At 37.3% G+C, this 14423-nt stretch overlaps 1 protein-coding gene across 2 annotated transcripts in view; it reads left to right on the forward strand.

Annotated features, from left to right (window-relative positions):
- The window catches only part of LOC137044895 (gamma-aminobutyric acid receptor subunit pi), a 126657-nt gene that overhangs the window by 88390 nt on the left and 23844 nt on the right, over positions 1 to 14423 (forward strand). For both annotated transcript variants that reach the window (XM_067421274.1, XM_067421273.1), the window contains exons 4-6: positions 4657 to 4724; positions 5967 to 6184; positions 13204 to 13286. In XM_067421274.1, the coding sequence (XP_067277375.1) occupies positions 4657 to 4724; positions 5967 to 6184; positions 13204 to 13286 (369 nt within the window). The remainder of the gene's footprint in view (positions 1 to 4656; positions 4725 to 5966; positions 6185 to 13203; positions 13287 to 14423) is intronic.

Here is a 14423-nt window from a genome sequence, read left to right on the forward strand (position 1 = left end):
CTAAAATACCTTGATACTGGTACTAAATCGATACCACAGTAAAAACAAACAAAAAACAGGTAATATGAATAATATGACAACAGAACTTATTAATCATTGTTTAATGTTTTAAACTAAAAATTCACTTGTCCAGCATGTTCCTGCCCTGGTTTTTGACCATTCGCTTCTTTTATTGCTATAATAACTGCATGCCAGTGTGAAGATCTTTACAGAGATTACATTATCAATCATGTTATCATTCACAAACCTTTCACTTCTCAACAGGTTAGGATGACCAAAATCTTATTTTATTATACGAGTAATTTAATATTTTTTAAGTGTAATCTTATAATTATAATATATATTTTTAATTGTATCTGTTTTTAAAAATAAGCACAAAAAATGCAAATTACAAACAATATGACAAAAACAGTGCTTTATTCAGCTTCATTAGGTCTATTTACTTATTTTTCAGCTTCATTAGGTCTAATTACAGTACCAAGTCAATTAAGAAATTAAATAATCAAAGATAAAACTGCTTACTTATTCTTCACTCTATAATTGAACTATACACTGATTCTTAATAAATATATTGTAGTTATTTAGCCAAGCATGTGATGGTTTTCTATTTTTCATTGTTTGCCTAACATTAATCACAGAATATTAGGTCTGGCTTAAGACCTGCACTGATCTAATCACCTCAGCTGTATACGCTCACTAAAGACACATCCGACTGTGTTTACCTCAATACTCCCCAGACCATGCATTTTTACTTATGTTTGACCATTCAAACCCTAATAATAATCCGCGAAAGAACTGAATGGCGATCGCATGTTTGTTGTCTGAAAGGCGCGAGCGTGTGCTTCAGGTCAGAGTCCGGTAGAGCGAGCACGTCCCGCGCCGCGCCTTTTCTCCTCATGCGCGCATATTTCTGTTGCTTTCTCTGCCATGCGCTGCGCGTATTTAACTCTTCTACTACTACTTCCAATGTTTAGTGACCGGTGGAAGCAGAGTTCTGCACACACATGTCCTGACACCTGCTGTCACACATCCACGCACATTAAGATATACAGCTTATGTTAGCGTTGTCCTCCTTAAAGTACCGGTACTAATAAAAGTCCATATCGTACCGTTTGTAATAGCAGGGTATCGCAATACTTTTCTGTCTCCGCTGACTGCGCGCCGCACACTCCTCCCCAAACGGACGAGGCGTTTATTCTTGACACGCTCGCCGTTGTGCTATTCTTTGAAACGACAGAGGGTGATTCGGAGTAATTGTTCTATAAACCAACGCGTAGAGAAGAAGTGGGCTAACGTGCACAGGTGATGATATATATTTTAGTACATTGCACAAAAAACCACAGCACAAAAGAATGGTGTAAAACTCAGTAAACCTTGGCTTGATATTATTACTTGTAACATGAGAATAAAATATGCCCTAAATTAACGATCTCGTAAATATTTCCTAATTTAACTTTAGTGTCGTGATTTATTTATTTATTTGCTTAAACATGTATCTTTATTTAAAATGGCTTATTTCTGCTTTTGTAGGCTCATTCAGTTAAGATAAGCACCAATTTGTGTGTGCAAACTGTGGGCCGGTGGCGATTCTTTTTTTCCCAGGATGGTAGGGGAAGGTTCCAAGAAGTCCTCGCTGCAGCCTGTAGCACGATGACGTACTGGATCAGATCCAATGCGTACTGGACGCGCATGCGCGGTGGTTTCATTCACAATTGGATGACGTCATATACGCATGCGCAGTAGAGTTTTGGGGACATCATTGAATGCACAAGAGAGTTTTGCTGGATAGATAAATACTCAAACCGCTCGCGCAAAAATAACGATTAATAACATGCACACGCCATCAGGACACACGTTTTGCATTTTTCCTTGAATGTGTAGGCTGGTATTTTAAAGTTCTTTACAGATCGTGTTGCATTGAGGATTAAAATAACAGAGACAATTACTTGACTCATTTTTCCTTCCTCTCAACAGTAAGTACGATCAGAATATATAAAAATTAACTGTTTTGCATGCATGTTCAGCGAAACTAGGATAATTTAAGCATCACATTTATGAAAAGATGATGTATTAATCAATAATTACTTAATACTATTTATCAGTACTACAACTACACATCATCTATGTACAATAATGATCATACATTATGACTAGCGCATACGCATTATGAATTAACTCAGAGATCTGTATGAATGACGTTGCCATAACGATCCACCATCCAGTACGTATTGGATCTGATCCAGCAACGTCATCGTGCTACAGGCTGCAGCGAGGGGTGTCTCGAAGGTTCCGCCTTTTTCGTCTATGATTGGCTAGAAGGGCTCTCCTTCGATTGGTTATATATCTCACGTTCATGGTAGGCTGTCAGCTAGTCTGTTTTGATAAACAGAAACGATCGAAGTCAATCCAACATACTAAGAAAAGCGCATATCCGTGTCTTCAGATTTATATGTCAAGTCCACAATTTCATTGGCAATTTTATAGAAGAGACACCACAGTATGATACAAATATGACAGATTTTATTTATTGTGAACCTAGCATTGCATAAACTTTAGTAATAGACAATTTAGTGCATGTTAAACATAGTAATTGTGTGTGTGTGTGTGTGTGTGTGTGTGTGTGTGTGTGTGTGTGTGTGTGTGTGTGTGTGTGTGTGTATATTTGCGTGTGGGGGCATGTTTTGTGACATATGAGGACACAAATGTGTACGACATGGGTATGACAGGTTTTACAAAGAGAGGGTGAAATATGAGGACATTGGCCAGGTCATTGAGACGGACATTATTATTGCAGTGTTCTGACATTATAATCATATAATTAGACCTATAATTCCTTGTTTAATCGGGCTAAATGTTTTTAAATAGTGAGGAGTAATCTATTATTTTAGTATGCAGTGTGTCGATTATGCATTATTGTTGGGGGAGGGGGGCAAATTAATGTAATATCGATTTAATAATAAAAGTAGGCCTACTCTAATAATAATAATAATTTTATACATAAATTCTAAATACTCTTGATATCAATAGCTGATGCATTTGATAGGCTACCTCTCTTTAATACACCATGGTCTATCGTCGCCACGGGGGTTTTATTGCGCATTTTTCACCTGTACAGTGTGCGCAGTCAAGACGCGCTCGACGGTCGGACCGCAAAGTGAGAGCACATCAATCGTGAGCTCTGGCTTTACATCGCATGCGATCTACTCGTACAGTGTGAGTAGGTAACCTTGCTGAAATCCCATAGAAATCGCACAGTGTATGCCCAGCTTTACAGCCTGCCATGAGATGTATAACCAATCAGAGGAGAGCCCTTCTAGCCAATCATAGACGAATAAGGCGGTACCTTCCCCTACCATCCTGGGAAAAAAAAATATCGCGGGCCGGTGTGATGAGACGTCATGCTCGGCTAGATTCGCCGAGAACTCGTTCATCTTCGGATGCGGAGCTGCGCGCGGAGTTACAAAAAATGCGTAGGCCTATTATGTTGTTGTATGGTGATATTTTTGCAATTGTTTCTTAAAAAAATCAATGATATTTGTCCACCGGAACGATCACTTTAAATTGAAAAGCAATTTTATTCTTGTCCCTAATAAAAGCCTGCTTCAAATAAAAAAACGGTTCCCATCGGCTGTTCAGGTAAATAAAGGCCCTGGTCTTTATTTGAGGAATTACGGTATATACATTTAAGTTATTTTATTTTTGTAATATTTATTGTTTTTTTTTCAATTTTTTGAAGAGACACTGCCCCTCTTTCCTCCTTCTTGTCAGCCTACATTTAGAATAATAGCTTCGATTAATGATGAAAAAGGTTTTGTTTTTTCCTGCCGTTGACCCATGCGGTCCGCGCTTACAGATACAAACTTATTGTATTTTACTTTAACAATGAGCATAGTAATAACAACAAGAAGAAAAAAATATAGAGGACGCAGTGTTTAGAATGAACAGTCAAGCAAAACACGCCACCCATAGCGATGCGTTAGGTTGGGCAATGATACGTAAAAGATAAACGGGACTTTTCCGCCATAAGGATACTGTTTTTTGTGCACATTTTTATATTAATTATAATTCAAATTCTGTTTTATTGGGCACAATATTATCGATGATCATTGAGAGGGGCACTTTTGATTAATTTTCAAAACGAACTCCCAAAGCCCTCCCCTCCCTCTGCACGTAACTTTATTTGTCCTGTCACAAAATGCGGCGAAATCTCCGACACAACGTTAATAGTTAGATTAAGGTGTATACATGTCTGTAATGCTCTCTGGTAATGCGTCCACATGTCTTAATCCGATTTGCGTTTAGTTAGATTATGACTTTAATCTTATTAAGGTCATTAGAAATCACTGTCTACATGGTAGCCTCTTAATCAGAGTATTGTCTTAATCAGATTAATATCGGAGAATTGTTGTCCATGTAAACGCTGTCAATGATGAGAGAATTTTTTATTAATAAATCTATTGTCATAAGGCAGCAGCAGCTTTATAGTCACACAAAAATATATGTGAATATTTCAGAAGTAAAACATATGTTTTCCACATGATCCGCTTTAATGAGCAGAGCGTTTGGCTCCCAGGGTTTCCATCTTTAACAGCGCTTCTCCGAATGATTGTGTTATTGAAATGACGCTCGCATGCCTTCTCTCCATCTGTTGTCTAGATGGTCCCGTCACGGTGGGCATGAGTTTAGACATCGCCAGCATTGATACCATTTCAGAGATCAACATGGTGAGAGGAACACTGCAACCTCACAGCTATAAACACATTTCATTACACTGCAGTTCACATGAACACTCTTATGTGCTCGTTAGGGATTTACCATTTATTTATCAATTACTCACACTCAATAATTAACATCAACAGTCATTTAAAATAACAACTATATTATTAGTAATAATGAATAATACAAATGTATAGATTTATAAATAAATACATTTACTGTTGTTACATTTTAGATTGCAACAATGAGTAATGAAAAATATTTATTACTATTATCTTTTTATGTAATATAATAATAAGAATACTAAAAATATGTTAACTGTTTTTAAAAAAAAAATACAGAATATTAATAATACTACTAATAAAGAATAATTAAAAATGTATTTTAATGTTTAAATATTTTTTTTAATAAATGAATCAATAATAAATAAATACTAAAATATACATATTTAATTTGTATTTTAATAATACATAATAATGATGATGATAATAATAATAATAATAATAATAATAATAGTAATAATTCAACATTTATTATTATTATTCATATTTTAATTTTTACTATATTCTTCAATATGTATTACTATTATTTGTTTTTTGAATATAATTGAATATGAATATAATACTACTAACAATTCAACATTTATTATTATTATTATTATAAAAATACAGAAGAATAATGCTGCTAATTATTAATTATTACAAATTGTTATTATTGTCTTTAAGGATTTAATCATAATTAAACAGTATATTATTATTATTATTATTATTAGTAGTAGTAGTAGTAGTAGTAGTATTTGTCTAATAATTCCAATAAAAATACTAAAAATTCAACATGCATAATTGTTATTTATTATTATTGATATTTATTTTTTATTACAACAATGATGAAAAATAAATCATTATTAAAAATGTATTACTATTATGTTTTATTGAATATAATTAAATAATAATAATAATAATTAAAAATAATATTTAAAATGTTTTATTATTATTGGTTATTGTTTAGTGACATATTTTAAATAATATATTTTTAATTATTATCAATTTTATTTATTATTGTTAGTATTATTATTATTTCCTTAGTAATAATAAAATAAATAATAATAATTAAACATTTATTATTATCATCATTATTATTTCTCAAAGAACTCAAAGTTAGGAGGTTCCAAAGTGTGAAACTTTGGCTCACCCCACACAGTTTCTTATTCTCTGTTGCTAGTGTTGGTCTTGTTTGCTGAATCTTGGCAGGACTACACGGCCACCATCTTCCTGCGGCAGCGATGGACGGACGAGCGGCTGGTGTTCGAAGGCAACAAGAGCTTGAGTCTGGACGGCCGACTGGTGGAGCTGCTGTGGGTCCCAGACACCTTTATAGTGGACTCCAAGAAGTCCTTCCTCCATGACATCACCGTGGAGAACCGGCTGATCCGGATCTTTCCCAACGGAACGGTTCTCTACGCCCTCCGGTGAGGCTTCATCCGGTCTGTAGCGCAGATCAATTGCTGTCGATCCGCATAAAGGGATAGTTCATCCAAAAATGAGCTTGTGACGTTTATCTGCTGACCCCAGTGCATCCAACATGTAGGTGTGTTTGTTTCTTCAGGAGAACACAAATGAAGATTTTTAACTCAACCGTTATATAATGATGTGAATGGGGAACAATTCTATGAGTAAAAAAAGAATTGGTCCTGTGGCTCCTGACGACACATTGATATCTTAAGACACAAAATGATCAGTTTGTGTGAGAAATCGAGCCGGATTTATATCATTTTTTACCTCAAATACAACGCTATATCCAACAGCCTGGAACGCGCTTCACTTCCGGTAAAGTCAATAATACGCAATCTGGATGTGGGATACCGTAAATCCTCTAATATAGGCCCAGGCCTTTATTTTACTCAAGCGCATCGCGGTCCAGGCCTTTATTGGAAGGAGGCCAGAATTAGAGGCAGGCCTCAATTTCTATTTGAGCAAATCAAACTACCAGTAGAATGAATAAAAATTTGATTTTGCGTCTATTTTAACCTATAAAATACTAGGTTCATTTATTGAAAACGTACAGTTACCATAACATTATGGTATGCATACGGAACATTAACAACAAATACCGGTAATTCAGGCTAAATTCCAGTGTAGAAATATGGTAACAAATACTTAGCAAACATAGGCTACCAGAAGTTCATTGTAAACACTTAACCATACACGGTGATAATTAGGTTATTGATTCATAACAAAAGGCAACAGACACCCTTACCGCTCCAAAGTTTAACCATTCCTGTCTCGCTTGGTTTGAAGTTTTAAAAAAATCCTCAAATTCTGTTTAATCCTCGTCCTCCTCAGTTTCCTCCTCCTCTTCATTTCTCCCTGTAAACTCCTCATCCAGGGTATCCGCGGGGTCTTGAAAAGTCTTAAAAGGTGATAAATCAGTTTTGGGAAAATTGAGACCCTTATAAAGTATTAAAAAGTCTTATCACGGCTTTATAAAGTCTTAAATTTTGAAAGTATTTTGTTCAAGCTTTGTCAAAAGAGTTTGACTCAAAAAAGTATTTATGAATATATTTCTTTTCATCCCCATAAGTATTAAAAAACAACGGGGCGCTCAGTCTGAGATGGGCTCGGAGCGCGCGCGCCAGGGATGGACATTAGCACCGCCACCAGCCAAATGCGGCTGATTTAGAGTTGTGGCGGTAAACTCGCTTCACCTACCGAGCTGTTTCACCTCTTTGTAAACTTTGTTCAATGCATGCGAGTGCTGCCGTATGTGCGCATATGACCAGTCGTTTTCTCCGTCATCACTCGCGTGAAGACGCGCTGTGAGAGAGCACGCTCTGAGAGAAGATCCGTCACTGCGCATCATCCGAGAACGCGCACTCGTCTCACAGCGCGCAAATATTGAGTTCTCTTTCAAGTCTTGCGCTTAAAACGGACAAACTCACACAAGTGTCAACATGTCCATCTTGAGTATCCTAGCAGACATAGTCTGAATACGCCTTAAGTGAACTGTATAGTATGCACAGTCGAGAAAGACGAGCATATCCCTGGATCAGGTCTTAAAGGCACAGTGGCCTTTACTGCTGCCTGAGTGATGTCCTTATATTTAGTTTGACATCACTCACTGCTCTTGATTGATTAGCTTTTGTAAGTTTAATAAGGATGAATCTTTCATTTAAACAGTTAAATATGCAGTTATTTTCCATGTGATCGCTTTATTCAATTTCTGTACCTTTCTGCAGGCCAGTAGGCATGTGCATTATTATTTAATGTACACATGAGTGAGGTCGAGTTAAACATTTTAGTTTGAATTTTATTTTTCGGTTTTCGCCTTTGGTTTCTTCTTTTTTGGTTTCGGCCAAGAATTTAGATTTCGGTGCGTCCCTACTGACAATGTTCTGCTCGGTGTGTTGTCAACACGCGTCAAAGATGCCAAAACTAATAGTTTCATTCTGGGGACTAAAAACCATAAAACTGGAAGCCATAAAAGACCACAAATCTTTGTGAAAATGTCAGTATTTCATTGAGACTTGAGATTAAATAAACTGCTTAAGTATTGTAGAGCTTGTAGTATTAATTTTTTTAAAACAAAAAAGTGGCTGGTAAAAACATTGAGTGGTAGACTTAATTTCCATCCCTGGCGAGTGCTGTCTACGGGTGACGTCATGTATTTTGCGAAATTCGCAGTTGGGTAATGTGTCGCCCTCCATACGTTGTTATGCAATATAAACAATACAAAATTGGCCTATGATAGAGATTTTAAGTCTACATTCGACTACAACTGTTTATTAAAGGTTTGTTGCCGATTAGAACTTGAAGTGCGATGAGGTCTTAAAATATTTTGAGAAGGTCTTTAAAAAGTCTTAAAAAGGTATTGAAATTAACTTCAGGATTCCTGCATATACCCTGTCATCACTCGCGCCAGCCTTTACAACAAGTTCATTATTGTACAGCTCCTCTTCGTCCTCCTCATGTTCCGCTGCACGTCTGTTCTCTTCCTCGCGGCCGCTATTAGAGACCTGTCTTTATTTACCTTCGGTGACAGCGAGACCGGCCAATGTTGGAGACCCGGCCGCTAATGGAATACAGGCCAATATTAGAGGATATACGGTATACGAGCCAGAGCATCGATATTGGCCTTACCGGAAGTGTTGTATTTGAGTTAAAAAATGATATAAATACGGCTCGAGTTCTCACACAAACTGATCGTTTTGTGTCTTAAGATAACAATTTGTCGTCATGAGCCACAGGGCTCTTTGTGCATGTTGTCTAAGCATGTTTTCTTTTGCTCTCATAGAATTGTTACCCATTCACACATTTTATGACCTACACATAGCAACGGTTGAGTTAAAAATCTTCATTTGTGTTCTCCTGAAGAAACACACACACCTACATGTTGGACGCACTGGGGGTCAGCAACATCTCATTTTCATTTTTTGGTGAACTATCCCTTTAAATGTCTTGGTTTAATGCTGCATTCACACCGAACACGAATAGAGCGTCTGGAGTGAGTGATTTCCATGTTAAAGGAAGTGTGTGTTAGATTGTGGCCAAAACTGGTTCTGCAATCACTTTCAGATGACTGTAGAGCGGTGTCTCCCCCTCCCCCTCCGCCTGACTCGAGGTTGCCAGATTGGCTGCAGGATCAGCAGAACGTTTGTAGATCTGCAGCTGTGGTAACTAGAGCAGATCTGGCAACCCCAAACACTACTGACTCATGATTGGTCGATAGGTGGAGGGCGGAGCTTCGGGCCAAAACACAACATGACATCATCAACATCAGTTGAGCTGCAACAACAACTTTATAATGACAATATCCTGCCGGACTACTGCTGTCAGTGATAGAAGTGTTTGAAATGAACACGATTTCTTAATGTCTAGAGACTGATCAGGGCCATTTTACGATTCATTAAAATACATTTACATACAGTTCCTTTGAGTCAATAACCCGTCGTGGCAGACGAATTACACTAATTTGACGCGAATTGAGCATCGCGCTTTACGTGCTAATGGTGCTTTTTCTGCATTCACGCGTTTGAAGCGAATTTGCGTCTGACGCCCCAAGTTGAAAAATCTGAACTTAGGCTTCAATTTGAGCTGCGTTAACCAATGAGGAGCCTGCTTGCTGCTGTCACATGGTAGAGAAACCCTGCATAATTTCTAAAATACTACTGTTATTGTGTCACAAAATATAGTTTTATAGTTTTACAAAATATAGTTTCCAGGTGAGATTGTAGTTTTTTAAAGCTCAAATATGTGGTTTATTTATAAAGAGAACGCCTATTTAAACCATTTAATCTTATGTTTGTGGAGTTGTGAGATCCAGGCGATCACCAGACTTATTAACCCCGCCGAGAGAAGCCTTTCCTGGGCTGGTTCTTCTGACGTCTCTGTAGTGGTTAAACATCAGATATAATTTGTCTTGTGTAGATCTAACGGGTTATCTTATTTGTTGCTTGCCAAATCGTTTTTGACTGAGGGCAAAGTGAAGTTTCATAACTTTATATTTTAACTTAAACTTGATATATTTATATGCACACTTAATCCCTATTCAGGCGGTAATTTTTTCTCATTTGGACGTCCGTAAAAATACATTTGCAGCCTCCTCGGTGATAAACTCGTGCATTCGGATGGTGATTTATTCCAGGTGAAGGACCAAGTTTTGTGATCCTGCGCACCTGGGGACGCTGCTCACGTGGTCAGTCAAATGATTGTCTGCTGTAAAAGTCATCTGCTTGGAATAAAATATTATTTAATGTAATAATAGGAAATTATTCATTTAAATCTCCTGGTCTGAAGTAGCTTCATTATTCATAGGTGTGGTTTGGGCGTAACGTGAATAAACCAATCAGAGCGTCATCCAACATTCCCTTTAAAAAAATAATTAAAATGTGGAAAGGAGCGGAATACAGCAAATTTAACCTACAGTGGCATGAAAAAGTATCTGAAGCCTTTGGGATTTCTCACATTTCTGCATAAAATCACAATCAAATGTGATCTAATCTTTGTCAAAATGACACAAATGAAAAAACAGGGTCTGCCTTAACTAAAACCACCCAAACATTTATAGGTTTTCATAATTTTAATAAGGATAACATGCAAACAATGACAGAAGGGGGAGGAATAAGTAACTGAACCATCACATTAAATATCTGGTTGCCCCCCCTTTGGCAGCAATAACTTCAACCAGACGCTTCCTGTATTTGCAGATCAGTCTGGCACATCGATCAGGATCAATCTTGGACCATTTCTCTTTACAAACTGGTGCAGTTCAGTCAGATTCCTGGGATGTCTGGCATGAATCGCTGTCTTGAGGTCATGCCACAGCATCTCAATGGGGTTCAAGTCAGGACTTTGACTTGGCCTCTCCAGAACGTGTATTTTGTTCTTTTGAAACCATTCTGAAGTTGATTTACTTCTGTGTTTTGGGTCATTGTCCTGTTGCAGCATCCATCCTCTTTTTAGCTTCAACTTTCTGACAGACAGCCTCAGCTTCTCCTGTAAAACATCCTGATAAACTTTTGAATTAATTTTTCCATTAATGATTACAAGTTGTCCAGGCCCTGAGGCAGCAAACCAGCCCCAAACCATGATGCTCCCTCCACCATGCTTCACGGTGGGGATGAGGTGTTGATGTTGGTGAGATGTTCCATTTTTTCTCCACACATGATGTTGTGTGTTCCTCCCAAACAGTTCAACTTTCGTTTCATCAGTCCAAAAAATATTTTGCCAGAAGTTCTGTGGACTCTCCAAGTGTCTTTCTGCGAACATTAAACGTGCAGCAATGTTTTTTTTTAGACAGCAGTGGCTTCCTCCGTGGAGTCCTTCCATGAACACCCTTCTTGGTTAGTGTTTTACATGTAGTCGATGTATGCACAGAGATATTGGACTGTGCCAGTGATTTCTGTAAGTCTTTAGCTGACACTCTAGGGTTCTTTTTTACCTCTCTGAGTATACTGTGCTGAACTCTTGTTGTCATTTTTGGTGGACGGCCACTCCTTGGGAGAGAAGCAACAGTGTCAAACTCTCTCCATTTGTAGACAATTTCTCTAACTGTGGATTGATGAACATCCAAACTTTTAGAGATGGTTCTGTAACCTTTCCCAGCTTTATACAAATCAACAATTCTTGATCGCAGGTCTTCAGAGAGCTCTTTTGAGCGAGCCATGGTGCACATCAGACAATGCTTCTCATCAAGACACAATTCTTTCTAGATGTGTGTTTTATAGTGAGCAGGGCAGCTTTAAGCCACTCATCAGTGATTGGACACACCCCTGACTTAAATTGTTTGGTAAAAATTGGTATTAATTGCTCTAAAAGTCTCCTTAGGCATAAGGTTCAGTTACTTATTCCTCCCCCTTCTGTCATTGTTTGCATGTTATCCTCAATAAAAATATGAAAACCCATAAATGTTTGGGTGGTTTTAGTTAAGGCAGACACTGTTTTTTCATTTGTGTCATTTTGACAAAGATTAGATCACATTTGATTGTGATTTTATGCAGAAATGTGAGAAATCCCAAAGGCTTCAGATACTTTTTCATGCCACTGTATATAACATTAATTACTGCCGTAATAACGCCTAATTTCAAATGTTTACATGTTTTTCTCTTTATTTCTCTTTTGAGCGGTGATGAAAGCTTATTCGTGTAAATACTTTCCAGTATTTCAGTAATAAAAGTGTAGGATAGATCTTTAAAATGCATCCAAATGACAGGGAAACGCAATGATACGGTGCTCCGCAGGGGTCAAAAATGATATAAACAGTTATTTTTGAAGCTATCTTTTCTTGAAAACTCAGATGTGGATTCGGACGGCAATTAAATCCACACACGACCTTGGTGTTTGTCAAAAAGTGGTAGGTAATTTGGCTGGGGATTTTTACGTGGATGTTGCGAGAAAAACTCTGACATTCTGGATTCAGACGGCAAAAAAATCACAGACTAGCCCATCAATGATGAAAACACCTTACGACCCCACGAGAGAAACAATTACCGTCTGAACAGGGCTTTATTGTCTGAACCACATATCAATGTGTTTAATATTTGTTTTAAATGCAAATGAAAAGAGGCATGGTTGTGTTTTATAGTTCGTTTGTTATAAATATACATGCAGTGAAGATAATCAATATGCATTGTCTGAGCCACATTTGTGTGACTATTGTTTATTGAATTTTTTTATAATGAAAATGAAGAGACAGTGTTGTTTTATGAGTTATTTTGTTTTATTGTAGCCTAAAATATACATATACGAGTGAGAGTGAGCTGTCATCCTGGTGTGCCTTCGAACACGCATCTATTTCACTCGATTTATTTACTCGTCCAAATATGCTTTATTCACACGAATGGATTCATAATGGATTCATAATGTCCAACTATAGACGCGAAATTGACGTTCTATTCGTGTTTGGTGTGAACGCAGCATAAGGATGTTTGTACTTTTTGAATGAGATTTAAATAGCAGATGTTTATGAAGCATAATCGTGTGTTTCCTGTAGGATCACCACCACTGTGGCCTGTAACATGGATCTGACCAAATATCCCATGGACAAACAGACATGCACCTTACAACTGGAGAGCTGTAAGAAAACACGAGCATTTCCCATCTTTCACTGAGTGTTTTAAGTGTTATGTTTCATATTTTATAACAACGTGAAGTCGTGTCTGTTGCACTTGTTTGCAATGCACACGTGTAGTTGCATAAGGTCATTTATATAAATGACTATTATAGACAGACAGAAATCTCCTCAGAAGTGTGAGATTTAGGTCAATTTTGTGTCCCAGGAAACCTGATTTGCTGTCGTTCGGGCCCTAAAGCTGCTTTCTGTTCTTGCCGACTTTATCCTTCTCTCCATGGCTCCGCCCGTCTGTCGTTTTCTGATCTTCCCGTTCTTCTTTGGATGTGTCTCTCTTCCACGTCTTCTGCTCTTGCTTATATAAGCATGATGAGTGGGAGGGTTCGAGGAGGTTCTGAAGTCTCTGTCTGTCTCCAAGTCGCCCACAATCCCAGTCTTTCTCTAATGACGCCGCAGAAGCCGCTAGCGCCCGCAGGTGAATTTCAGGAAGTGTCTGGGTCGTGTCACACTCCACAGATTGAAAGGCAAAATAAGGTTTTCATGCACAAACCGAAGCCTACTTGTGAGACCATTAAGGTGACATAATTGTCATGACAATTTTGCACCAAATTCTAAAAGGGCTGATTTTTCTGAGAGACAATATTTTATATAACCGGTCTGTGCTGTTCTTTTGCACTTTTAAGTGCAGGGCTCGACATTAACAAGCCGATTTTTTGAAGGGGAAGGAGAATTTTACATGCCGACCAGACAAGCGGATTAAAACACCAATAACAAAAAAATAACTAGCGAATCACTTTAATGCAAGAATGATTCTGCATTAATTTAGTGTAAGTGGCGATTGATAGTGGATAATAGTGTAATATATAATGCAAGGATCAACATTAAGCATTTTCATGTGTCATTCACTTGTCCGGAAAAAAGTTTTATTTTAATTTGTTTGTGTTGTATAATATAATTTATTCTGAAGCAATATTCTCACTAGTGTTTTAATATTTAAATCTGCATATTTGTGATATTATCACCTTTTATAAAGGGCATTTTTCCCCTAATCTTATTAAATATAGGCTATGCTTCAGGTTTCATATTATATTCTTAAATTTGATCTATAGATTGAATTAAAATAAGACACTATAGAGCAATCT

The sequence above is a fragment of the Pseudorasbora parva genome, chromosome 17, assembly GCF_024679245.1.
Source record: "Pseudorasbora parva isolate DD20220531a chromosome 17, ASM2467924v1, whole genome shotgun sequence".
Classification (NCBI taxonomy): Eukaryota; Metazoa; Chordata; class Actinopteri; order Cypriniformes; family Gobionidae; genus Pseudorasbora; species Pseudorasbora parva.